This window comes from Larimichthys crocea, chromosome III (assembly GCF_000972845.2).
Source record: "Larimichthys crocea isolate SSNF chromosome III, L_crocea_2.0, whole genome shotgun sequence".
In the NCBI taxonomy this organism is placed as follows: Eukaryota; Metazoa; Chordata; class Actinopteri; family Sciaenidae; genus Larimichthys; species Larimichthys crocea.
Window position 1 is genome coordinate 25,152,651 of NC_040013.1, and position 25,689 is coordinate 25,178,339.

The 25,689-nt window shown below is 43.7% G+C and overlaps 1 protein-coding gene across 2 annotated transcripts in view; it reads left to right on the forward strand.

Moving 5' to 3' along the window:
- Positions 1–1,660: 1,660 nt before the first annotated feature.
- Positions 1,661–25,689, forward strand: part of kcnq5a (potassium voltage-gated channel, KQT-like subfamily, member 5a) — an 87,908-nt gene continuing 63,879 nt past the window's right edge. For both annotated transcript variants that reach the window (XM_027277899.1, XM_027277900.1), the window contains exon 1: positions 1,661–2,872. In XM_027277899.1, the coding sequence (XP_027133700.1) occupies positions 2,493–2,872 (380 nt within the window). In that variant the 5' untranslated portion in view covers positions 1,661–2,492. The remainder of the gene's footprint in view (positions 2,873–25,689) is intronic.

Here is a 25,689-nt window from a genome sequence, read left to right on the forward strand (position 1 = left end):
AGTAGATAAACGTAAAATAACAAAAAAGGCAGCTCGGGAATCCAAAGAACAAAATAACACCAACAAAGTCCAAACAGAGTCCAGAACTGATATCCACTAGAGGCAGAAATGCATGGACTAAAACAGAAAACTGAAACAGACAACCTGGCACTGTCAACAAAGGACTAATACACAAGTGAAGACAACAAGACGCAGGTGAAACTCTTCCCTTTGAAACAGGAAAGGCAAGAAGTGGCATCTAACAGTGACGCTGTAGACTGTAACCAATCGAATAAAACATAAAAAGCCTTATATAGAGAGTTTAGTTTAGTTTGTCCATCATTGGCTACTGTAGAAACATGGCAGAGGAGCCCATAGACTAGAGCATCTTCATAAAGAGGACTCATTCTAAGATAATGAAAACACATTGAGTCTTATTTTCGAGTGACCCATGAAAACATATTTAGAAATATATTAATTTCTGCCAATAGATCACACTAAATGTCACCCACTGAACCTTTAATATGAATCTCTGCTCTTTTATTGTTTCCTTTATGACTTCTTGTTTTGGGATCTCCACTCAGTGCTGCTGTTCTCTAACAGTGTCACATGGTGGCACTGTTGCCTTCTCTGTGTTTTACTCCATGTCACTGTCACTGTGCGTCATCTCTAAACTTTGTGAACACTTCTGTACATGTGCACGAACATTATAAGACCACCTTTCATTTGAATAGGCATAAGTGGATGCAGATTTTACACAACTGTGCAAGGGACCACAACATCAGATCCAGGGGTGTCCAAACTGTTCCACAAAGGGCCGGTGTGGCTGCAGGTTTTCCTTCCAACCAAACAGCAGCACACCAGATTTGACTCATTTAATCAACTGATCTCAGTCTTCAGAGAGTTGATTGGTCAAACTGTGTAATCTTGGTTGGTTGGAACAAAAACCTGCAGCCACACCGGCCCTTTGTGGAACAGGTTGACACCCCTGGAAGATATTATGATTATGAATGCATCAACTGTTAAGCAGAAAGTCCACATGGGTAGGATAAGATACTAAGACACTCCTACATACCATATCTTCACTATGTTAGATGGATAGTAGTAGCCCATAAATGATGCATAATGACAGAAAGAAATCCTGTGTAACTCTGTAACAGGAGGAAACAGTCAGTATAAGTGGAAATGATGAATATTGTCCCAGAATACTGCAGAAAAATCTATAGAGCTGTATAAAAAAGGCTCCTGTGGGACTTACTCCAAGTCTCACAGTCCTGCATTACCAATGTTTGAGCACTAGAGGTCAGGCTTTGACCACAACAGTACAAGTTCAGTAGCATGTGCTCGTTTTATAGCAGGGCATCAATGATGCATGTGATGGCGTCACGTTGCTGACATCAGAACGAGCTTTGGGTGGATGAAATCCAAAGTGGGAAAAGTTTACATCTAAAAAAGTTTTCTCCAAAATAACAAGCACCTGTTTGTTGTGGACTGGAAAAATGGGATAAATCCATTTTTGATAAATCACACATACATGAATATTTAACATGTAAATTAAGCAGTGGGATATTTGATTTAGAAAGTCATAACTACAAATTAAAATTAAAAAAAGGCCATGCTCTTCACGGGTCACATGGTCAGTCAGGAAGGAAGAGAAGAGTGACGCAGCTACAACCTGATCAGAAAAAAACGTGTTCGGGTTCCGGGCGGACCACCACAGTCACGGTCCCTGCAGCTGCTGTAGAGTCTGTTTGTCTAAATGCTGATCAGTCTTCACCCAGTTTAAAGGTGAAACAAAATGAAAATCATACAACTAACAAATGATACTCGCAGTGGAGTCTGACTTAAAGGCAAAATAAGAGACTTTATTTCTGTCTGGAAGTGTTTCAGACAGGCGGGCAGGTTGATGCACCGTGTCGGTCTTCATGTTTCCTGAAACGAACAGATCCAAACGATCAACCAACGTGGTTAGTTTTAGTCGTCGGGCAATCTTCGCCTGCGTAAAACCTACGTCATCAGTGCTTTGGCGTCTTTTGACGTGTCTCCAATAAACATTTCTTATTCAAAGACCACACCATACAGCCTACAGCTGTCGAGACCCACTAGCCCCGTGGTTCTGGTGATTCTGGTCGTGCTGCGTCCTTCTCTGTCCGTGCGTAAAGGAGAAGGCATGCTCTGGGACAGCACCGGCAGGCTTCACGCACTTTGACAGAAAGCAGCAAGACGCCGAGTGAGAGTGAGAGTGAGTTGGGGGAAGAAAGTGTGTGGGAGGGTGGGAGAGGAGAGGAGCCCTCCCCCCCGCCAAATGTCTCCATGAATCGACTCCTTCATAACCCAACTCTTCTCCTGCCTTGCGCAGATGGCCAAAGTGTCCAAACCGGCCACGGGATGACAAAGATGAGAGCAGAGTAGAGATTTAACTCTTCACCCACTGCTTTGTTTTATTCACTGTGTAGTGACAGTCAAAGTAGTCAAACACCCTCAGGCGAGAGAGAGCACTTGGCTACATGTGAATGTCTGCCGGTCTCCCAGCGCACTGCGCTGGTGATGCCATGCCGAGAAGTCACACCGGCGACGAGAGTGGCGGCACCGGGCTCTGGCTGAAGACCTCAACGGGACGCCGGCTGCAGGACTACCCACTGAAAGATGTGGAGTCTGGGCGGAGGACAATGAACAACGCGGTGCGAGTCGGGGACGGTCTCCTGTCTCCCAGCGCTGCAGGTGCGGTGGGAGCGGAGAGGAAGCAGGGCGCCCGGCTCAGCCTGCTGGGGAAGCCGCTGACCTACAGCGCACAGAGCGGCCGCAGGAACGCGCGGTACCGACGGTTCCAGAATTACCTCTACAACGTGTTGGAGAGACCGAGGGAATGGGCTTTCGTCTACCACGCTTTTGTGTGAGTACTTCAACTTTCAGTCACTTGAAATCTGTCTCCATTCTCTCCAATGAAACAACCCTTTTTCAACTTTTTAACCTGAAAACATGCCACAGCTTTTTGAAACAGACATTGCCTGTTGTTCAGCTGGGGTCATGGTGCACACACACACACACACACACACACACACACACACACATCATGTTATCAGCTGATGTCAGTTGTATGGAGATGTGATTTCCATATTTCATTTCTTAATTTCTTCTGTCTCTCCCTCCACTGCATATCCACACACGAACACACACAATGCACAGACATGAAATGTGATCACCTGTTGCTGCAGCCACAGTGTGCACATGCAGAAATCTCAGAAAGAGCAGAGCCTTAAACAGTTTAATGACTTTAAAGATGTGCCACAGGTGTGTGTGTGTGTGTGTGTGAAGGTATTTCTGTGACATTGCACACCTGGGTACATCACATTAGGCTCCATCTCCTCCTAATCTCTACGTAACACTGGAAGCTCCGACAGATTTGAGACTCTTAGAGAAGATCAGCAAGCTGTCATTGTGAAGAGAGTGAATGTAATGTTAACTGCTACTCCCGTCTTAGTCTTAGTCTTTCATCACTGCTTTGGACAGGGAGTGGGTCTGGGAAAAGTCCTGAATCTGACATATTTCAGTTTTTTCTTAAGAACTCAAAACAGCCTCCAGCTGACCACAGCTCGGTTTTCTGGTGTGAAAAAACTCCTCTGTGGCCCAAATTTCTGATCTTAATTCTCAACATCCAGTTTCCTTTTTCTCAACCAGTTTGGAGATCATTGCAAACATTCAGGCTGATTAATAGGATTTGTTGTTCTACTGCATGATGCTGTTTATGTCCCAATGATGCTTGTCAACATGACACACGCTCACTGTAAATCATCGATCCATGACAGTAGTTACCTCGGCCCGTGATCATATCTTCAGTGAGCTGGATTATAGATAGAAATGGGTTAATCTGCAAGATCCTTTTGTGGTTATGTGGCTTTTTTCCAAGAAAATCCTCTGCCAGTCAAACCGTGTAGGCTGTGGATTGATTAAGTTAAGTGGTGCTCTTTTCTGTGTGTGCTCAGACATGAAAGCAGCCGACGTTCATGTTCACTAAATCGTTTTCTGTTTTATTCGGAACACCTATGTGGTGTGAAACGGATCACATCCTGAGGATGATTCAGAGGAAAAAGCTATCAGAGGTTCTAGTGCTTCTGCAGATCATTACACGCAGGGGTTTGGTGTTTCGTGGAAGAGCAGGTTCCATATTAACACAGCTGTCCTTATAAACAGAATGCACATTTTCCCTCCCTGTGCACACACTATACATACAACATATGCGTACATATTTCATTCACACACATGCACCAGCGGGTTCAGTAACCGCAGCATGGCTGTAGTGATGAAACACCACATCCCTTCCTGTTCCAACAGTCTTGTTGGACGAGGAGCGCTTTGTGAGAAGGAGGAAGTGGAGCTGTCAGAGGAGGGACCGTGAAGCCGGATGTTGACGTTTTATTTGCTCAGGCGGGACAGCTGAGGTCGCAGGGGTTAAGTTGTTACATCTGCTCGCGACCACGGTCCCAAAACGAACTGTTTGAGTGAGACGGGTAAAAGTGAAGAGATTTGTGAGCTAGCCTGCCTCAGGCTTTCAATTTTCAATCCAAATTTAAAGGGTTCAGCCAAAGATCATGCAACTTACTTAAGATCATGCAGCTTACTGTGCAGCAGCCTGTGCGTATTGAATGATCTTGATGTTAGAGTAGCTCTGTTGTTCCCTGTTCACAAGTTAATCCTTTAAATGTGATCCCCCCAGATTCAGTCTCACTAATAATAAATGCAACACCAGAATAAGACTGAACTTCTTCAGCAGCAGCGAACGCAGGCGGAGACTTTCTTTTTTCTTGAACACAATCGAACAATCAATCATTTTGAGCTCGAACAACAAGAGACTCTGTGAAAATGACTCAGGTGAAATGAAACAGGTGTAAAAGACGGAGAATATTCTCAACAGTCGCAGTGAATGTACAGCAACTTGATTTGTTTTGGATTTTTTTTGCAGCAATCTCTGTCTAGACTTGTTGATTTGCAGATAATGGAGGTATTTTTACAAAAGCACAGATTGCATTGTTGATCACACAAAAGTATGTTGCATTTATGTTTGCATACTTTCCAATGAGTCTTTCCGATTTTGTTCTGGCGCTCGCGGTCTTGGCGACTTCACATCGTATCGTCATATGTCACTACGCCAAAAACAATCTACAAAAATAGACATCAAACACTATTTTGGCCAAGGTCCTGTTTCAGTGTCTAAGTGGACCGCTGTAATAGTGTCCAAGTACTCTGCTTTAGTGATCATGGACATTTCTTTTAGCCTGGAGAAGGATAATTGGCCTCAATTAGAAAACAATGGGGGTTTGAGGACTTTGTTTTGAGAGGTATGTTTTATTTGAATGCAAGCTGGGCATCGAATCTGCCAACGTGAAAACCCTGTCAGTCTCCTTAGCTCGTTAGACTCTCGTCACCAGTCAGTCGTTCATTATTTCTGCTTTGGTGTGTGCTGGCAGCAGCTTTTTTTGGGATCAAGCGGTCACTTCCGTGGCTGTGAAGTAAATCCAGAGAACTGCAGTTCCTCAAACGTCCACTTGAGGCTGGCTCCAGAAGAAGTGAGTCAGTCTCCGTAAGTCCCCATGTCCAAATGTCCAACTTCACAGCAGAAATAAACATGTTTACAGCCTGGTACAAAAAACAGTTTTGGTCTCTGTAGCTAATTTCCCCGTTCATGACAACTGTACTGAGGGTGAATTTATATACAACTCACCTGTTCACATTATATTAAGGATTAAAGTTATGCAGGATTAAGAGCGTGGACGCTTTGATTGACAGGTGGGTGCCGTTATAGATGGCTTGTTGTTATAGTAATATGATTATGTTATCCTATAGTACTATGAAACACATCACATTATAATTAATCATCTCATTGAGTGTTAAAACGTAAACGATTGCTCTAGTTAAGCTCTAATTTCTACTGATTGTTTTCATTACATTCATTATAGATCTTTTCTTTAACGTGTCGCACCAAAGGATTTCATGTGAGGCTGTTCAGTAAAACTTTGAAGTTCAGATTTAATTGGCTTAATATATCAGCTGCTTCACGGATTGTACGAATGCAAACTTCACGTTCTGTATAGATTGTATGTCAGCGCGTAGGATGACATTTAAGTGAACGGATTTCTTTAGTGCGGGTTAATGCTAGGCGGCATTCACACACACACACACACACACACACACACACACACACACAGATATATATGCAGACAAAAAGGAATAACTAAATGAATTATCTACACGCATGTGCGGTAGATTTACACACACTCACAAATGACATACTAAGCTTATACATTAACAGACATAGACTAAACAGATGCACATGTACACACTTTATCCAGAAACACACACACACACACACACACACACACACACACACACTCCTATATCAACAAATATAAGCAGTGTGTGCAAATGTAGATTTGGATGCAGACACGTGCTGCGCACAGACACATTCACATGTGGTAAGAGATGAACAAACACACACACAAACAAAATAAAGTACATGATTTATAAAAGAAAAGTTTCCTTTGATCCTTTTAATTAGTAAGCTGTTTTGTTGAAACAGATGCTTGAATGTGTGTGTGTCTGTGCGTGTTAGAAAACAGTGTGAAAGTGCATGTGTGTGTGTGTTTGCGTGAGCTTAACGTATGAGTGCTGCTCTGCATACTCGCTATAGACATCCCTGATGTGCTGCTGATGTCTGCTGATGGGCTGCAGTATGAATCAGGACACTGATAAGCATCTGGGCTTGCTTTTTGCCAAATGGTGCTCTGAAACACTGCTGGCATTAAGATTCAATCTCTTAATGAGATGGCGTGTGTTGGGCTAATCACATTTGCTGAAATGGGTTCCAGCCATAGTCTGCATTATGTGCTATACTCGGAGGCCGCTTCCTTTCTCTCTCTTGCACTTTGTGTTTGCGTGTGTGTCTTGAGTTGAGTTTTACCCAAATTTTAATCTGTTTTGCCTTTTTGTGCAAAGTGTGAAGATGATTTATGCACCCGACCGGTGTGTGTGTGTGTTTTGCGTGTGATGTTCTGTGTAGCAGGAGTGTGCATTCAACACACACACACACTGTGTTGTCAGCGTGAGTTTATGTATCCACATGTCTGAGAATGAGTTACAGAAATGTGCATGTGTGTGAGAGAGAGAGGGAGAGATCGATGCAGTCATACAGTTTGAGTGCGTCAGCCATCGATCCCAGCGTCGTCCTGGACTATCGACAGGTAGCACATCAAGCCAGCCTGATGATTTACCACCAGGCGGATACATACTTTGTTCTAATGACCAACAGTCCAGTTTCATCCACAGATTTGTGCAGCGTCTGTGATGCATTAACTGTCAGCTGCAGTTTGCTCTCTTGGGAACGACACTTCTCTTCCATTTAAACGGCCACGTAGCATTCACACTGATGAGGATTTTTTTTTTCAGGACAGACTTACTAAATGCTTTAGATGTTTAGTTTTCCTGACAAGTGTCCTCTTGTGGTTGGGGGAATAATTACTGCTCTCTCTCGGTAGCAAATGTGGAAGTAGCCTGACGGTGTTGTGACAGCACAAACCTCTTGGGATCATAGACAGTATAAGACATGGACGTCGTTCTTGTGATGTTACATACACGTTTCTGAATCGGCGTCGTGAAGCTGAAGAGTGTGGTGGCTCCAGCCGCTGCCATCTTGTCAGTCCTGCCTCTCCCGCTGCCTTAGAGCAGGACTATGCTGTTTAAATATGTATATCTTCATACCTTAATATAATTTGAGTGAGTTATATACGATTACAGACTCAGTACAGTTGTCATGAACGGGGAAATTAGCTACAGAGACCAAAGCTGTTTTTTGTACCAGGCTGTAAACATGTTTATTTCTGCTGTGAAGTTGGACATTTGAACATGGGGACTTATGGAGACTGACTCACTTCTGGAGCCAGCCTCAAGTGGACGTTAGAGGAACTGCAGCTTTTGGCATTTCCGCATTGACTTCACTTCAGAGTTAAACTTATTTTAACCATTTCACAGGTCCGCTCTCATCAGGAGCTCGATGGACGGCTGATCTTCGCAGTGCGGTCAGGTAGTTTAGAAAGAAACGTCATGTCATTAGGTAAACCTCCGAGCTGTAAGCTGGCTGCTGGGAAACCGGTGTTTCTTTTTGTTCTCGCAGAAGATGAGATGTGTGGATGTGGAGGATTTAGAATTGTATTCTTTGGTCCAAACCTGATTTTCTTTGCTGCGTTTGGTTTATTGGATGTCTTCCAGTCAGATCTATCAGTTCTTGGAACTGACTGATCTGTCGTCACTCTTCTTTTTTTGGTGTTCCAACCATATTCCAGTAACTACTGTGCAAATTCACTGTCCAGTGTTTCATGAATCATTAAGTCATCTAACAATATGAGTTGACCCTTCAGTAGGAACTGGTACTAAACCAGTACAGGTTCCTGACTGGATGGTACCAAAATGCTGATAAGCTCCTGAACAAAAGATACCGCTATCATGGCAAAATGATCGATAAGCTGTATCCGGATCTGTATCAATAACAGTCTGTCTCGAGTCTTCAGTGGGGCTGGTGAGGGGGTAAAAAGTGACACCAGAGCAGAGAGTGATAAGTTGATACGATTAGTCCATATGAGTATACGTCTGCTGCGGATCTCTCACAACAAGTTTGATTGCACTGATATATCTGAAATCCTAGAGAAGGCTGTTCCACCCAGAGATCGCTCAAACTGCAGGTGTGCATCGATTTTAAAAAAAGGAAAGTAAAATGCACTCAGACCTGAAGAACATCAAAGGCAGCCTGAAGAGGCTGCACTTTGTTTCCTGAGAACAAGATGACATTTGAGACACCTGAGCACATAAAAGAGTCTGTGTTTAGGTTCAGACTTACTTCCAGGTAAGGGGGAGGATGTTGGCTGGCACCCAGTGGAACATGCTGGAAAAAGACCCATTAGATAGGATGAATAGAAAGAGTAATGTGTGTGTATGTGTATAAATACTGTCACGGTGGGTTCCGGTATTTGCGTGAATGGGTACAGAGTAGGGACCCTATTAAAAGTGTGTGTGTGTGTATTCACTGGAGAATGTAAGAAAGCGCAGACACACTGTGGGTTTGTGTGTCTGGGTCACCAGTTGGCATAATGTCATCCAGGGCCAAACAGAAGCACGGATTGGAGAGGAAGCAAGAGACGACAGAAGAGAGCGTGAGATGGAGCGAAGGAGGAGATGAAGATGGGGGGGAAGAAATGCAGGAAAACAGAAGGCAGAATCTCAGTTTGTTTATACTGTGTGTTCTGGAGGAAATGAAACATCTGCTCGTCTTGCACTGATTTTAAATAAAGAAGCATGCACTTATAAGTCGTCATGTCCAGACAGAAGTGTTTCACAGACATGCGAGATATAACAAAACACACAACACGAGTTCACTTAGCCGGGATTGTTTTAACACCTGAGGAGGAAAGTCGAAGCACATGCTGTATTTAGGAACTGGAGCGTCTGAAGCAGGGGTCTCAAAAACTGCGGCCCCCGGGCCACATCGGCCCGCCTAAACAATTGGAGTGGCCCACTTAACGATCCCAAACAATCCCTCTAAACATGGCCTATTTTTCAAAATTGCATTTTCCTAATATAAAATATCCACACCTAATGATTAAGCTTGGCATTCTAATTAAAATCTACCTTATTTACGAACTATTTACAGTACCAGCTAATTTTCATCCCCTCACACGATGGTATATTCTGACGTGACTTTGCTCGTGATCATCTTCCGCGCAGTCTGCCCGGGGGATTCCACGGCGGTGTGCCGAGACCGGCTCTGGGTCGGCTTGGAAAGGCTCGGGGTGAAGGTGGCCCACGGCTGGCCGGACCTCACCGCTTCCCGGGGGCGTGGACTTAGTGCTCGCTGCGCCCTCTCTGCGACTGTCGAATCGTAACTTGTGGGCAACTTTTAGGCCGCAACTATTTCAAAAAAGGCCCACGAAATCCTGGTGGGACTGATATTATTTCTGGTTATAGACTGACCCCGGCCCCCCATCACAGAAAGGCAAGTTGATGTGGCCCGCACCGAAAAAAGTTTGGGGACCCCTGGTCTAAAGGGTAAATCGGTAGATGTAATCAGGGTTGACCTTTTTAGCTGCGTCATCATTACGCAGAGTCTTTAAGTTGCATTTTCCAGCAACGTAGTTAAACAGTTAATAATCCTGATTTTTCAACAGAAATGCATCTTTCTAAATACATCCCTCCCTAAATTTCCTCCAAGTTAACTGCTGAATGTTTATAGCTCAGCACATGAGCAGCGAGCTGTGAGAGCATTTTAAGAGAAGGGAGTATAATCGAAGATGAATGCATCACTCCTTATGTGCAGCGGATCATCAGGAAGTCTTCTCCTGCTGAAGTCGTACTAAACATTAATTCATTTATTTGTCTGCACCATCTACACATACATGAAAGGAGCTAATGAGCTCGAGTCAGAGTGGAGAGACTTGATGTCGAAACACCGTTCGCCGATGTCAGTCAGAGCTCGCCGGTGAGAAAGTGCGAGGTCGGAAGGGACTGCTGTGACAGATACACTGTGACATTCAGGCAGGTCACACAGGAAGTGTGTAGGTTGAAGGGTGTGTGTGTGGTTTGAGAGAGAAACAGCAAGAGTGAGCAAAAGATTGCGTTTCTTTCCTACTTGCATGCCTGAGTGTGTATGACAGTGAGTGAAAGAGGGTGCAAGTGGTTGTGTGAGAAGTCTGAAGAAGTGTGTGTGTGTGTGTGTGTGTGTGTGTGTGTGTGTGTGTACACAGGTTTTCCACTTGTGTTTGACCGTATTAGTATGGAGGGTTATACGGCGTATCTGTTGCTCGTGTGTGTGTGTCAGCATCAGAGTGTGTCTCCTCGTTAGTCATCCGGCAACCCTCTCGTACTTCGGCGGAGGTGCCAGTTTGCTGAGCAGACTCGAGCGCTGATGGATGAAGACGGGGGCCGAGCTCGTCTTGTACTCCTGCCCACACAGAGGGCACCGCTGCCGGGTCCCCCCGTCAAGCCCAGCCTCCCCCTGCCCTGCCGCATACATCTCAGATGATACCGCGTCAGCTTTCTAAGAAAGTACCACACACATGAACACACGTGCATTCATTTTACACATATATGCGTCACTTCATTCAAGCACCATCTGTAGAACCCGTGCACAAATAAAATTTGGAAGCCACAAGGTAATCAAAACAAATGCATTTGGTGTTTATTGGACCTTGTCAGAGCACCAACAGTACTTAATTCACCCTCCCAGTACTTCTGTACTAGTACTTCGTCTTTGCTGTTTGCCTGGCAACCTCACAATGACTCTGTCAGTGCAAGAAACAGTTTTCACGTAACTCTTTGGGTCCGGATTAACCAAACGAGCTAGACAAAGTGTCCTACAGCTACACGTCTACAGAAACGAGTGGTATAGATCAAACTCATCAGCAAATTCACACAATCACAAAAATAACCCCACACTCCGTGCACCAAGTCACCTTTCACACCTAAATTCCACCCGTGCAGTGGCCACTGGAGCTGAACTCACCCAGTGTTACAGGACGGCAGAAAAAATTGATGTTATGTCCATGAAGTCAGCTACAGGTTTCTGCCGCCATCTTCCAAGACTTGTTTGGGAGCTTAATGACACCTGGGTGCTCAAACGAGCCACCTGTAATGGCACGCTGTTAATTATTTAACTTTTAGTCTTAATATAATTTGAACAGGTGAGTTGTATATAAATTCACCCTCAGTACAGTTGTCGTGCACGAGGAAATTAGGCTGTAAACATGTTTGTTTTTGCTGTGAAGTTGGACATTTGAACATGGGGACTTATGGAGACTGACTTACTTCTGGAGCCAGCCTCAAGTGGACGTTAGAGGAACTGCAGATTTTGGCACTTCCCTACTTTACAGCCACAGAGTTTGTCGCTCGGTGTTGCCACCAGTAGAGCTGTGCTGCATTTCAAAAGCAGCCCAGAGGCGACTCTCTGCACTCTGCTCTGAGGTGGGAATAGGCAGGTGGTCTATTTTTAATGGCTACAGCTGGAAATCAGACTCAGAATAGAGAATATGGTCAATTTTCAAAATAAAACAAGACTTGCCATCGTTAAAAAAACAGACGAAATGGAAATGTAGAATACTAACCCATGTTATAGACGCACACGAACCGGAGAAAAAATGTGAACAGATCTGCTGCAGCCGCAACATCACAGAGCTATACACACACACACACACACACACACACATGCATTCCTCTGAGTCACTCTTTGCTCTGTGGCCCCTGAGAAAGCCTCAGATATACGGATATAGCATGAATTATGAGCTGTATATAGCGGTATAGCTTAACCACCTGTGGTGAGAGTGTGAATATTTCAGCAGGCTGTGTGTGTGTGTGTGTGTTTGTGTGTGTGTGTGTGTGTGTCTGACAGCTCAGTCTGCTCCATGCAATCTTTATGAACACGCACACACAGACAATATCGTAGAAAAAACACACAGCCCAACACATATTGTGAATAATTTATCTTTGTTAGTCATACACATTTTTCCCAGGTGACGCACTTACTGAGGCAGCACAGCGCCGGCTCACCCACGCCGGCAAGTTTGAGGACGGAGTGAGACAGAATACTGTATGAACAGGTGTTTGCATCATTTGACATGTTTTCTTTCGTGGAAAGGGCCGGTGGAACGCAATTTACCGGGCTGGTGGAGTAATTTGAGTCGGAGCAGAAGAAGTGCTGAGAGTTGCAGGAGACGAGAGTGAAAGAAGGGCTAGGCTGAGAAAAGAGGGAGAGAGCAAAATGAGATTATGCAGAGACGTCGTCTTAATTGTCTCCCCGATTCACACGCTCTCAGCACTGTAAGGTCACACACACACACACACACACACACACAAATGTGATTGAAAGAAAATGAACCACGAGTAATGTTGATTAACGATTAAATCATTCACTGGGTCCAGCTTCTCAAATTTAAGAATTTGTTTAATAATTTATGACAAATGTAAATAATGAATTAGTTAATTTAACTTTGATTTGAATGAGCACGAGGATGTAAATCATGTGACTTCCTCAGTGGTCATCCTTCTATTATTGCTTGAACTGAAGGGTTACATCCATTCGGGCTTGAAAAGCTAAACCAGAAACACGCAGATCGAACCTATATTATGTGACATTGTTGACCAACTGCAGACGATGGTGCGCTGCCAAGCGACTGCTATCAAAGCCGATGTGACACTGTTACACTGAGATCTCTGGTTCTGACCCAATCTGTTGTTCTGTGAGATAAAAACCCATTCATCATGCAAGCTTTTGACAAAACAAACTCTGTGCTTTGCATTAGCATGTTAGAGCTCATACACTGGGTCCTGTAGGACTTCTGCAAGTTTCATCTTCAATATGTGAGTGACAGTTTCCAAACTCTTACTGTGAATGCGGCAACATCTGGTGCTGGGAAATGAAGCCAATGCAGAAGTCCTCGAGAGGCCGCTTTGAGTCTGGCTGCAGAAGTGTAAAATGATTTCCATTTTGTCTGTTTTTTTAACGATGGGAAGTCTTGTTTTATTTTGAAAATTGACCATATTCTCTATTCTGAGTCTGACTTCCAGCTGTAGCCATTAAAAATAGACCACCTGCCTATTCTCCTCAGAGCAGAGCGCAGAGTCGCCTCTGGGCTGCTTATGAAATGCAGCACAGCTCTAGTGGTGGCAACACCGAGCGACAAACTCTGTGGCTGTAAAGTGAAGCCAGTGCCAAAAACTGCAGTTCCTCAAACGTCCACTTGAGGCTGGCTCCAGAAGTGAGTCAGTCTCCATAAGTCCCCATGTTCAAATGTCCAACTTCACAGCAGAAACAAACATGTTTACAGCCTGGTACAAAAAACAGTTTTGGTCTCTATAGCTAATATTATATTAAGGCTACGGATAATTAACAGTGTGGCCACTTTGACTGACAGGTAGGCGTCATCACAGATGCACCCAGGCGTCATTCGACCCCGCCTCAGGTCCGCCGATGATCCACGTCTTTGCCGATATTTAGATTAGCTGGGAAGTCGATACATCCAACATGGCTCTGTCCATTATTTACACACGTCATTGATTTATCCGTAAAGGACCTGCGACATGTGCCTGAATATTAAATACTGAGGGCAGGGAAGGACACCGTTTTTTTTATGTTTTGCAGCTTCCACCAATTTGATTTTAAAATAAAATCCAAAAAATGTCTGCATCCATGTTTTTGAACAACAAGAGTAAATTAAGTGGCATTTTGAGAAAGATAGAACGACATTTCACAGCTGGGAACAAAAACCCATTTGAATATCTGTGGCATGAAAATGCGTCCTTTACAATGCCTCAGGCAGCAAAATATATGTATATACTCAGGCTTTTATGCAAATCAGACCAATTTAGTGTGTTTCTGGCCGGGCTTGCGTTGACTGTAAAGTAACCAGCTCAGCGCCAATATCTAACCTACCTGATACAGGAGAGGAGAAGAGGTGGAGGGAGGAGAGACGGAGCTGAGAGGGAATAAAGTAATCTCTCTGTCTTGCTAATATTTAACTGTTGTGGGTAGATATGTGACTTGGCTTTGCTTACAGTGTGAACTCATTACAATTCCTCTGACAGAGGTAGAAACAGCAGGAGCTTCCCTCTGAAGGCAGACTTGAACAATCTGTCAGCCGTCTCATCCGGCACCGTCTGAGCTGAACTTGTTTATTTGTGGTGTCGCGTTGGACATCGGATGGCACCAAATAAACAAAACGGAGTCAACTGACAAGCGTTCCCCCGAGTTTCATTTTGATATAAAGATTAAAGTCGTCCTCTGTTTCTCTTCCTCTCTGCGTTGCTGAATCTGTTGTGAATCAGCGTTCCTTTATTGCCCTTTAAAGATGTCTGTTTTGTTGCAGAGATGTCAGACCTTTGAAGCGCTGCGAGCGAAGAATCCTGCGCATATGTTGCACGAGTTTAATGAAACTTAACTTTTTATTAAAAGCTACAACGTGTCCTCGGATAGCATTCCCCTCAGGAGCATGATTGCTGTCCATCATCTATTTCTATTAGTTAACTGAGCGAGGACTCTTTTATTGTATGAGATCAAGGGCTCTCGCGTTTGTTTGTCGCACTGTCGGATCTTGATTAAACTTGAGAGGATGATTCATGACATTGCTGCACTCCACCGTCCTCGAAGGGACACTTAATGGCCCCGAAACGGTGGTGCAACACAACTCAACTGCATCCCATGTGTGCTGCCACATTGTGCAAAAGGGCAATATGTTTGATTTTTTTTTTTCGCTGTGACTATTATTATATGCAGCTCTATTGGGTCAAAGCTCAGTTATCCTGCGATAATGTGTCTGCGTCTTTCTATATGCGGCTCCGTTGTGGTTGATATAGATTTATGTTGACACTCGATACAGCGTACGCCTTTTGCAAGCCTGCACTTTTGCGGAGTTAGAATCGGGGGGTTTATTGCAAAGTAGGTTTTCACATACAAGGACTTTGCTTTGGCAAACAATAATGAATATATAGTGCAAGAACAACGTGAATAAAGATGAAGGTGAGTGCTTCAAATCAAGAAGCATAAGGGTGGGAGGCGTCAGCCACAATCTTACCTGCACTCCTCGGGGGGTCCTGGAGGAGTGCAGGTCCTGGTGCGATGACAGATTGCAGCCAGTCACCTTCTTGGCGGAGCGAATGATACGCTGCAGTGGCAGAGCTGCAGCAGATGGTGATGGAGGAGGTGAGGATGGACTCAATGATGGCGGAAGTAGAAGTGTAGAAGTGCACCATAATTAGCTTTGGCAGGTTGAACTTCTTCAGCTGCACTGTTGTGCTTCTTTTCATGGTGAGGGAGCTGATGTTCTGGTCCCACTGGGGGGATGATGGTGCCCAGAAAGAAGGACGCCACAAAGTCAGCTTGGGCGTCACACAGTCTGCCTCCGCTGTCGTCAGAGCATTGAGCTCCAAGGTGTTTTGACTGCACCAGATCAGACCATCAATCTCCCCCAGAGGTGAGCCCAATGTGGGTGGGGTCATCCGCAAGCTTCAGGAGCAGCCTGGTGAGTGGAGGTGCAGCTGTTGGTTTAAAGGGTGAGGAGAAAGACGCAACCCTGAGGTGACACGGTGCTAATGATCCGACAGTCAGAGACATCCTTCCCCAGCTTCATGTGCTGCCAGGAAGTCTGTGATCCACCTGCAGGTGGAGTCAGGCACACTCATCCTGAAGTCCACAAACAGGATCCTGCAAGGTCTCCGAGGAGTCCACTACATCATGCAAACACCTAGGGGACCATGTTAACTGCATCGTATAAGGAATAAGCTATTGAGTAAAGAACGCTCAATATGTAGAGAGTCTTTTGGCATTGAGCCTCTCCCTAAGAGGATGCACAATGGTCAGTATGTATTGGAGAGTAATGCTGGGGATCTTTAGGCCTATAGCCTGCAGATGGATCCCCTGGGTGGAGGTGGTGTTTATGAAATGCAGCAGCAATCAAGCCATCTGATTGCAATTTGTTGTCTTTTGCGTACAAAGATGCAGCACATCAAGAGAATGACCATAGCACTGGTGTCAGATATGAGGAGGGGAAGTTAAAGCTCCTTTCATACATGGAGACGCTTTAAAGTCCTCTACGTAAGGTGTAGCTGTCTTGCTCCACATCACGGGTTTGTAGATAACCTGACTTCGGCTTTCCTCCTAAATAACCGAACAGAAGACTCGAAAGGAAAGAGGAACTCTGATCATCTTTGATTGCTGCTGCAGTTCCTGTTGGATACCAGCAGAGGTTGATTGAGGTCGCGGATCGACCTGTTTTCTGTCATGTGACTTCATCAGATGGAGTCTCACGGCGAAGCTGACTGACGAAAAGAGCAGGTCTAAGCGTTCAGATGATCAGATGCCGCTCCTGTCCATGATTTGCTCTTTTCTAAAGACGCTTCAGCCTTTCCGTGTCGTGAAATTTGTTTGTGCATAATGTGTGTGACAAGTTTCCCCTCAAAGTACACGTTGCCCCTGGTAACCAGGTGACAAGTTTCCCCTCAAAGTACACGTTGCCCCTGGTAACCAGAGCATGGGCGAGAATCAAGCGACTACATGAAAAAGTCCTCCATATTTCTGCGTGTGTTATTTGTGTGTGCAAGAGGAGGGAGAATGTCCCTGTGAGTGTGTGTGTGTGTGTGTGTGTGAAACTTTCTCTGCACTGTAGAGAGTGTGAGAGAAAATGTGTGTGTGTGTGTGTGTGTGTGTGTGTTCAGGCGTTGGGCCCAGTCCATTGACGGGAGTCAGTCTAATGTGGAGTGAGTCTCTGTTTTCTCAAAGTAAGCCTTCTCCCAGGCCTGCAGCCAACAGAGCAACCAGCCTGACACAACAAGACAGCTGGCTGTTTGGATAACATCACACCTTCTCACTGTGTGTGTGTGTGTGTGTGTGTGTGTGTGTGTGTGTGTGAGAGAGACAAAGAGCGCACAAGAGAGCCTTTTAACATTTCAAACTAAAATAGACCCACTTTGATTGTTTATGCACAGTTGTGTGTAGATGTGTGTGACTATATTTGTGTGTAGGAGGGATGGAGAATGTGAAATTGGAAATGATCAAGGTTGCCAGTCTCTCTCTGGTTTAAATGTGCCTTCACATGCAGGAGAGATTCTCATGTAATCCATTGTTAAAGCCTCGCTGTTTACTGTTCACTCTCTCCCAGCTGTGTCAGAGCACCCATGTTAATGAAAACCCCACGTTTCTCACCGCCGCTGCTTGACATTAAAAGTATTAGGGCGAAACACGAGGTGGCAAAGCGCAGGAAACGCCGGACGCGTCACCACTGTCAGCGGAAACGAGTTTTGAATTCTCTTCCAGCTTCTTTTTACTGTGACCCCGCTGTGGTTGCAGGAAACTATTCATGTCGTGTTATGCATGAAATCAGATTGCATTTGCTCGTGGCGCGGTTGAAAAAGGCCAGTTATCGACTGACTTTTCTTTTATTAAAACAACGTGGCTTTGTTTGGCTGTGCTGTAAACAGATACAGCAGCTGCTCTTCTGTTGTATTCCTGACAAAGTAGCAGCTCGGGGGGGAGTGTTTGTTGTCGTATTAAACTGCAGGAAATCTGCAAGTATTACAACTTGAAGGCTCGGGTTAAGTGTCCAAGGAACAGAAGTCGCAGCCATTCCAAAAAAACTACAGCGTGTGTGTGTGTGAAAGACAAGAAGAGGTTATTTATGTAAAAAAAAAAAATACTATTACACAAGAAAAGAAAAGAAGCAAACATCCATTTCATTTCCTTAAGAAGTATATTAAAGCACGTTAGAAACAAAAAGCTCATAAACTCAGTCGGGCGAGACAGAGAGAGAAACGAGTGTGAGAGAGTGGGAGTGTGAGAGCGAGCCTGTGTTGTACACTTGCTAAATGTCAACTCCATCCAATTGTGCATGAGGCTGTTTATAAGGAGACCAAAGGCTAAAGATGATCGCTCTCACTTCCCAGCTCCAATATATGTAAATCTCTCCCTCTCTCTCTCTCTTTCCATTACTCTCTTCACACAACAAGACTGTTTTGAATCGTTCAGAACGCAACTCATAACTCACCCGCCCTGTTGCGCAACACTTGCCAGTCTTGCCTCACGAAAACTGGAAATTAAAAAAGACGGTTGAGACCATTTCCGACAGCCAGATCCTCTTTGTGCGATAGTCGTGGTTTCCTCAGATGTGAGCAGATTTAATGCTGCAGAACAGACACACGAAGGGTTAGAAACTAATGGATTTATGAGTGTCCCAGCCGGTTTTTGACTTTCATTAGACACTTGTTTGTCGTCTGTGCAGGTTAGGAATCAAATCCCATCGTTAGTAGAAGTGTCTGGCCATTATCCTGCATTTGTGTCTGCAGGTGTTGCTTTCCATAAGTGCTGCTGTAAGAGCCATAAGATGTGAATTTAAGTCTGTAAGAGCCATAAGATGTGAATTTAAGTCAATTTAAATATGATGCACAATTTATAATTTCATGTTATTTTATGTGCATACCAGGGAAACAATGTTAAAACATTTAAAAAGCAAACTCATGTTAGTTAGTATCATTCATGCTCCCTCCCTGATAAAACTGAATATTGGACCTTTTATTTTGGTAGTCATGTGCGCAGTGACTGATGTTTAGAGCTGCGGCAGGCACGGGAGCATAAAGTTTTTCTACCGTGTGACGGGCTGTAATTTGTTTTTTTATTTTTTTTATTAAACGTCTGAACTGGATTACATCTCCTGTCATTCACGTCAGACTGAAGTTACTGTGCCTACAGCTCGGGAAGTGGCTTTTCTGACGTCCAGAAGGAACGCAAGTGCTCCTAATGCGTATCAGCTGGACAGTCTAATTGATTTTCTCAGGATCTGTTGCTGGAGCGCAGTGTTGCTCAGGAGAACTACAGTTGTATTTAAAAGCTTAACCCTGTGGTTCACTAACTCGCCCTGTTAGTAGTCCCCTGTATGTAGCACTGCCTGGAAGACTTCCTTGTTCCACTTTCTGGTGCAACCGGGGTGAGAAGAATAAATCAAATTCACCTTCATTTATTTGGGGTGGAGACGGAGAAAACCAAAACTTAATGGCCGCGGCAGACGGCCATCCACCATGAACTGGTGCTCGAGGTTTGTGCCTCTTAAATGGAAATATTTAGTCGCCACTCATGGTGAGAATTGTTGGCTCTCTGTTAAATAACATAAAGACTATGGTCTAGACCTGCTCTGTATGAAAGAGAGATAACCTCTGTTATGATTTGGCACTATAGATATCACTAACGGTAAGCGAGAAAATTGGCGTTTTGTTTTGTAATTTGGGGAAACTGATTCTTTAAGGTTATAATCCTGCAGATTTCATCATGTCAAAACCAGTTTTGATACTATTTATTGCTGGTATTTATTATGCCTTAGACATTAAATGTATTTATACTGATTATATACCTCGATTAGCAGCATTAGAGTCCAACATTTCCGTGCTGGATTCAGATGGCATGCAAATACACCCTGGATTCACAGGATGGAAGTCACTGAGCAATGTACCGGATACATTGTACATAATGACATAATTTGATGTAGTGGAACAGCCGGAAAGAGTTATTTTGAAGAGGAAACTGATGACACAGCCTAAAGTATAGGAGGAAACTCCACACAGACGGCAAAATGTGAAACGACTGATAGAGTGAAAAGGTCAACAGTTGGAGGGGGAGGTGGTGGATGGACTGGTCGGCGACAGCGAAAGGAAAATGGCTCCATCCTCTTCTGAGAGGCCTGCTGCCAGTTTCCAACTGTGGGAAAGAAGTTAAAACATATTTGGTGGTACAAATCGAGTGTTTATTTTCCAATACACAATAGCAATGTATTATTTAAAAAAAAAAAAAAAAAAAAAAAAAGATTTCCCGAAAAATAAGGCCCTAATGCCCCAGAAGATCAGAGCGAGGAGACTAAATGTGCCCCCTGGAAAATAGAAAATAAAAAATTCTAAGCCTAGCATTAAATAAAACTAAACCTGGAACCACAACAGTTAGAAACATTTAACCAAAACCAATAGATCCCCTGACTACCATTGCTGCATAACCAAATAACTGCGAGGAACAGCGGAGGGACCGGGGCTGTGGAAACTGGGCTAATATACTCAGATAATTTATGTTGTTTGGGCTCAGTTCTGTTTTTTTGAGGAGGAGTTACTGTTCCTGGCACTTCGCTGCAGATGTAAAACTCAGCATTGTTAGGCTCTCTTTGCAGAGTGAAGGCTTCGTTTGTTGCGCAGCTCTGTATATGAAGTTTATTCAGCCACCTTTGACAGGTGGAAGGTCTCATATCTGATGCACAGAGGCCGTCGCTGAGGAGGGCCTGCAGGGACCCAACATTGTGTTTGGAGATGCCGTGTATATGTATAATTCACAAGAGATTGTGCATGTAGACATGAATACCAAGAGGTTTATACACTGCTTCAGAAAGACACAAACACAACTGCCCATCTTTTTACTCCTAAACCACAACAGATTTTCCATACTTGCAAACCCGGAAACACACACACACAAATACATTTTAACTATGACGGAGATTGCAGCTTCTCCAACACAATTGCCAAGTGACAAACATCTTTTCTCCCTTCTGTCTCCTGACCTTGTTAAGTAAAGAAAGGAGGCGCGGAGGAGGGGAAGACGACGTGTTTCGAGAGAGAGAGTGAGAGAGGCCGGCGGATGAATTACGGCCAGGGGTTTCTGAGCTTAATGGTGCATTGAGAGCAGACTCGGCCACATTACAGATATTAGGACACAAGACCTGCTCCAGACCTGGCAGTCCTCCAACCAGAGGAAATTTTGACGGTCCAAGTCAGAACTTCTTTGGCCTCATTTATCAGAGCATGCGTAGAGAGAGTTCTAAGTGTGTGTCCTGTCCTGGAACTGTCCAGACAAACTAGAACACTTGTATTTAATTGTAATTATACAACTTCACACAATAATAAATCTCACATGTTCTACATCCATCTGCTTCTACACGCACAGGCGAAAAGAAGATTGGAGTTATATGCAGCAAGGTTAAGATACTGTAGTGTTCGTTTTCCCCAGGACCAAGACACGTAGGAAAGTTTCCCAGCTTGCACTGGTGCAACAAACTTCAGCTCATGAGTTTCATTTTACACGCATCCCTGCATTGTTACTGGCGGTATTGTATTTCACATTGTGTTCTGCAATGATTTCACTATTTCCACTAACCCGATGGTTGCCATGGGTTATTGGTTATTATGACAACTGAGGTCAGGCAGCAAGTGATGTGGTGCGCACTCGATTTCTGCTGGTTGGTACTCCTGGTCATGAGCGGTTCTATACTTATCATTCCTTTCCTGTATTCTGCTCTGATTGTGCTCTCTCCACAACTTCTCTTTCTCTTCATGCTGCGTTCAACCGGATGAGCCAACAAGCGTCAGAGACGACTCTCTGATCTGATTTATCCTTCGATTGAGAAGCGCGACGCAACCCCATAGTTTGTGTGTTAAATAATCCCTTCCAAAATAAAAGCATAAAGTCTAACCAAGGCGGTAGGAATTACTTTTTGCTGCACTGCAACGTAGCAAAATGAGCAAACACAACAAAACTCTGGCAGTGTTCATTTCGGCACCCTTGTGGTTCACCGACTCACCCCGTGAGTAGTCCCTATCAGTCACCACGCTTCTAGTTTTGCAATGGCTGGCAGGCGTCCTTGTTCCACTCTGTGGTGCGACTGGGCCCCACTAGAGTCACTGTTTGTAGAAAGACACATTATGGTTTCTAAATGTTTCTGTGAGCACAACAAACTGAATTCAGAAATCGTAGAGACTAACCTGTCATGGCAGATGTTCATCCACTGTGAGGCCAGGTACTCGCTCATGGTGGAAAATGTTAAGAAGCATGATGTGACCCACAGTTTGTGTTTTCTAAATAATAACAACTCATGAAGTATTGTGTCTAAAATGTGGTATAATGTTTTACAGCATATAGGCAGGTAGGTAGGAATTACTTTTTGCTGCACCGCAACAAACTTCTGATTCTGTGTATTTGAAATTTAACTCACTCGTGTACTACAGTACAAGTTTTGCCTGTATATTAGTCAATGCTGGGTATAAATATAGTAAAATTCGAAAATGTTTAAGTTGCAAAACATGATGGACACGATAGTGTCTTCCTAGTCTTACCCTACATATCTCATTCACTCACATACACTGATGGTGCAGCATCGGGAGGTACAGTATCTTTCTTAAGAACGCTTCAGCATGCAGACTGGAGCAGCCGGGGGATCGAACCACTTGATCATCTGATTAGTGGACGACCCAATCTCCATCTTTGCAGACAATGACTCACAGAGGTTACAAAGGATTCAAAAGGTGAAAAAAATGTTGTAACCTCTCCTGCATGATCCGTTCAAAACAATCCTTTTGGATTTCAATATGGTTTCAAATGTGTTTAACAAAGCACAGCGATAACAACAAACACAAGGTGTTATGATGAGGATGGGGAAATGTGGTGTCCCAGGTCCAAATTTCCAACCTTTACCAAAAAAAGATTTCCACTCTGAACAAACAAAATTTAAAACTTCAGACTCCAAACCTAACCGTAGCCAAATTGTCTCGGTAGCTTAACCTCAAATCAAAGTTCTTCCAGTCGCCTAAACAAAGCAAACTTTTACTAATATATGATGAACAAAAGAAAAATCGAAAGTCCGCTTCATGGGATTGTCACATATTCCGGTTTGTGGTGGAGGAACACAATGTTCACATAATTCATACTGACAACGTGCAATCTGCATTTCAGAGTTTGTACTCATTTTATTTATGAGTGCTCAATGGAAAAATATGGAAGTCTTACCATAACTGTTACCACAACAGTGACACAGATGTTCCCCTATGCAATGACAAGGCTCAGTGCAGCCTTTAGACAAACTCTGTGTGTGTGTGTGTGTGTGTGACGCAGTGGGAGGTTATGTTCTTGTGTGTCTTTTTCATAATGGGTTTCTCAGCGTCCTTGTGCCACAGAGGCTGAAGAGCAGAACAATGACAGAAGTGTTGGGAGGCATTAACAGAAATAAGAAAAACATTTTTATTCCATCAATCTTGAAATAATTGCTGAAAAACAACATTTGCCGGCCAAGAAATGTCCTTTTAACTCGGCGTCGACTCTGGCAGCCACTGTGTGTGTGTGTGCGTGTTTGTGCGTGTGACTGAGTCAGTTTCTGTGTGCGTGTGAAGTTGTAATGCTTTTTTCCATTATGCATCACTTTTTATTATTCATAATTAAGAAAAGCAGCGAGCCTAATACTACAAAGCAAAACAAAAACACCCCCGTTCAGTAATACAGCTGGCCCGTAATCCCTTTCTCTAATTGGAAGTAGATGAGTAGAGGCGATCAAAACATCCATATTGATGTGGTGTGTGTGTGTGTGTGTGTGTGTGCCGGGGTTTGGTTGTTTTAGATGTTTTTTTAGAAACACCCAGCTGTTAATATACAGCTAATTTCCATTATCAAATACTACGGAAGCCCTAAAAGGCCATACATACATGCATACATACATTTTATTCCACCCGTTTTCTCGTGATAACGAGATAATTAATTCGAGATCTCGAGAAAACAAAACGATAGTCTAGTGTGTTAAATCAAGTGCGCCCGTATTACTGAATGTACGGCAAATGCATGTAGTCCATGACACGGAGCGAGCAAACCTATTACCACTGTAAAATCCCTTTGATCCATAATTTCTGACAAAGGTTGATACACTTGATCTCAATTATCCGTATCATGGACTACATGCATTTGCCATACATTCTGTAATACGGGCGCACTTGATTTAATACACTAGGCTATCGTTTTGTTTTCTCGAGATCTCGAATGAATTATCTCGTTATCACGAGAAAACGGGTGGAATAAAATGTATGTATGTATGTATGGCCTTTTAGGGCTTCCGTAAAATACACATATATTTCATTATTTCATTTGTTTCTTACAAAATCTGCTCCTGACATAAAAAGAAAAAATTTTTTTTTTTTTTTTTTGCTTTTGTTTCGGAAACTCAAATGTCAAGGAAAGATGACGATCTTGGCTATACATTTTTAAAATAAATTGGATTTTACTGTTTCAATATTTAACCAAAGCAATGACTTTTGCCGGACATGACCCCCCCTCCTCCCCACCCTATTTCTTCAGAGTCCTGTGCTTTTATATGACCAACACTCCCGCACTGACAGGCAGAGCAGAGAAAACCGTTTCCTCGTGGATAATTTATTAATATTCTTTTATTGTTTGTTGCCCCAAACACTAAAATTCGTAATTTTTTTTGCATGATTTATCACCCTTGTTGACAAAATGACAAATTGGTGCAATTTTCCCATTGAAAATAAATCTAATCTTATTCCACAGGCATGTTGACGGAACAAAGGCGAGTAACACTGTCCTCTGCTTTTTATGTTCCCATGCGGTATTGATCATAATAACAGTGAGAATTCCTCCGTCGTAGCTAATTAAAACCGTCCGGCGCAGGTTCACAAACACCTGCTCTCGAAACCAGCCGTGGTCACTGTGGTCTGACATGAACCCCCCTTCTCGCTTTCTTTTTAACTCCCAACTTGAAGCATCCCCGTGTCCGTGTCTTGGCCGTTTCCATGGCAACACACAGCCCATTGGAAACACGGGACCCGCCTTCCTAATTCAAGAGGGAGAGCTCGATTGATTACCGCTCGGCTTGCTGGGTGAGGTCTGTGTCTGTGTGCTCGAAAACAAAGGACACACACACCAATAGATCAATGCACGAGCCGATCAGGAAACAAACTGTGTCGTTTAGGGGAGTTTGTTTCAAGCAAGCAAACTTCCCTGTATGAAGTTCTTCAGTACTTGATCCTTGGCATTGTTCCCGTGATGTGCTACAGCCATTTAATTTGGTTTTTAATTAAAATAAATTAACAATATTCTGACATAATTTTGCACTTTTCTAGTCAGAGTTCTGCTGTGACAACTGCTTTGCACTGAATCTTTAAACCTTTTAAAAGATCGAAGAACATTTCCAAAACCAGCGCACGCTGCCGATTCCCCATTAATATTTGTAGGGTGGTCCGTTTTTTTCCGTCCTTTTTCACTTTTATGCCTGATGCTTTTTGCTCAGTAAGCCAGCACGTGGGGCGGCCACCAGTTCTGAGCTGCCAAGTCAATAAAAGCAATTAGATATGAAATCACTTCAGAGAGCAGATGATTTCTTACTAGAA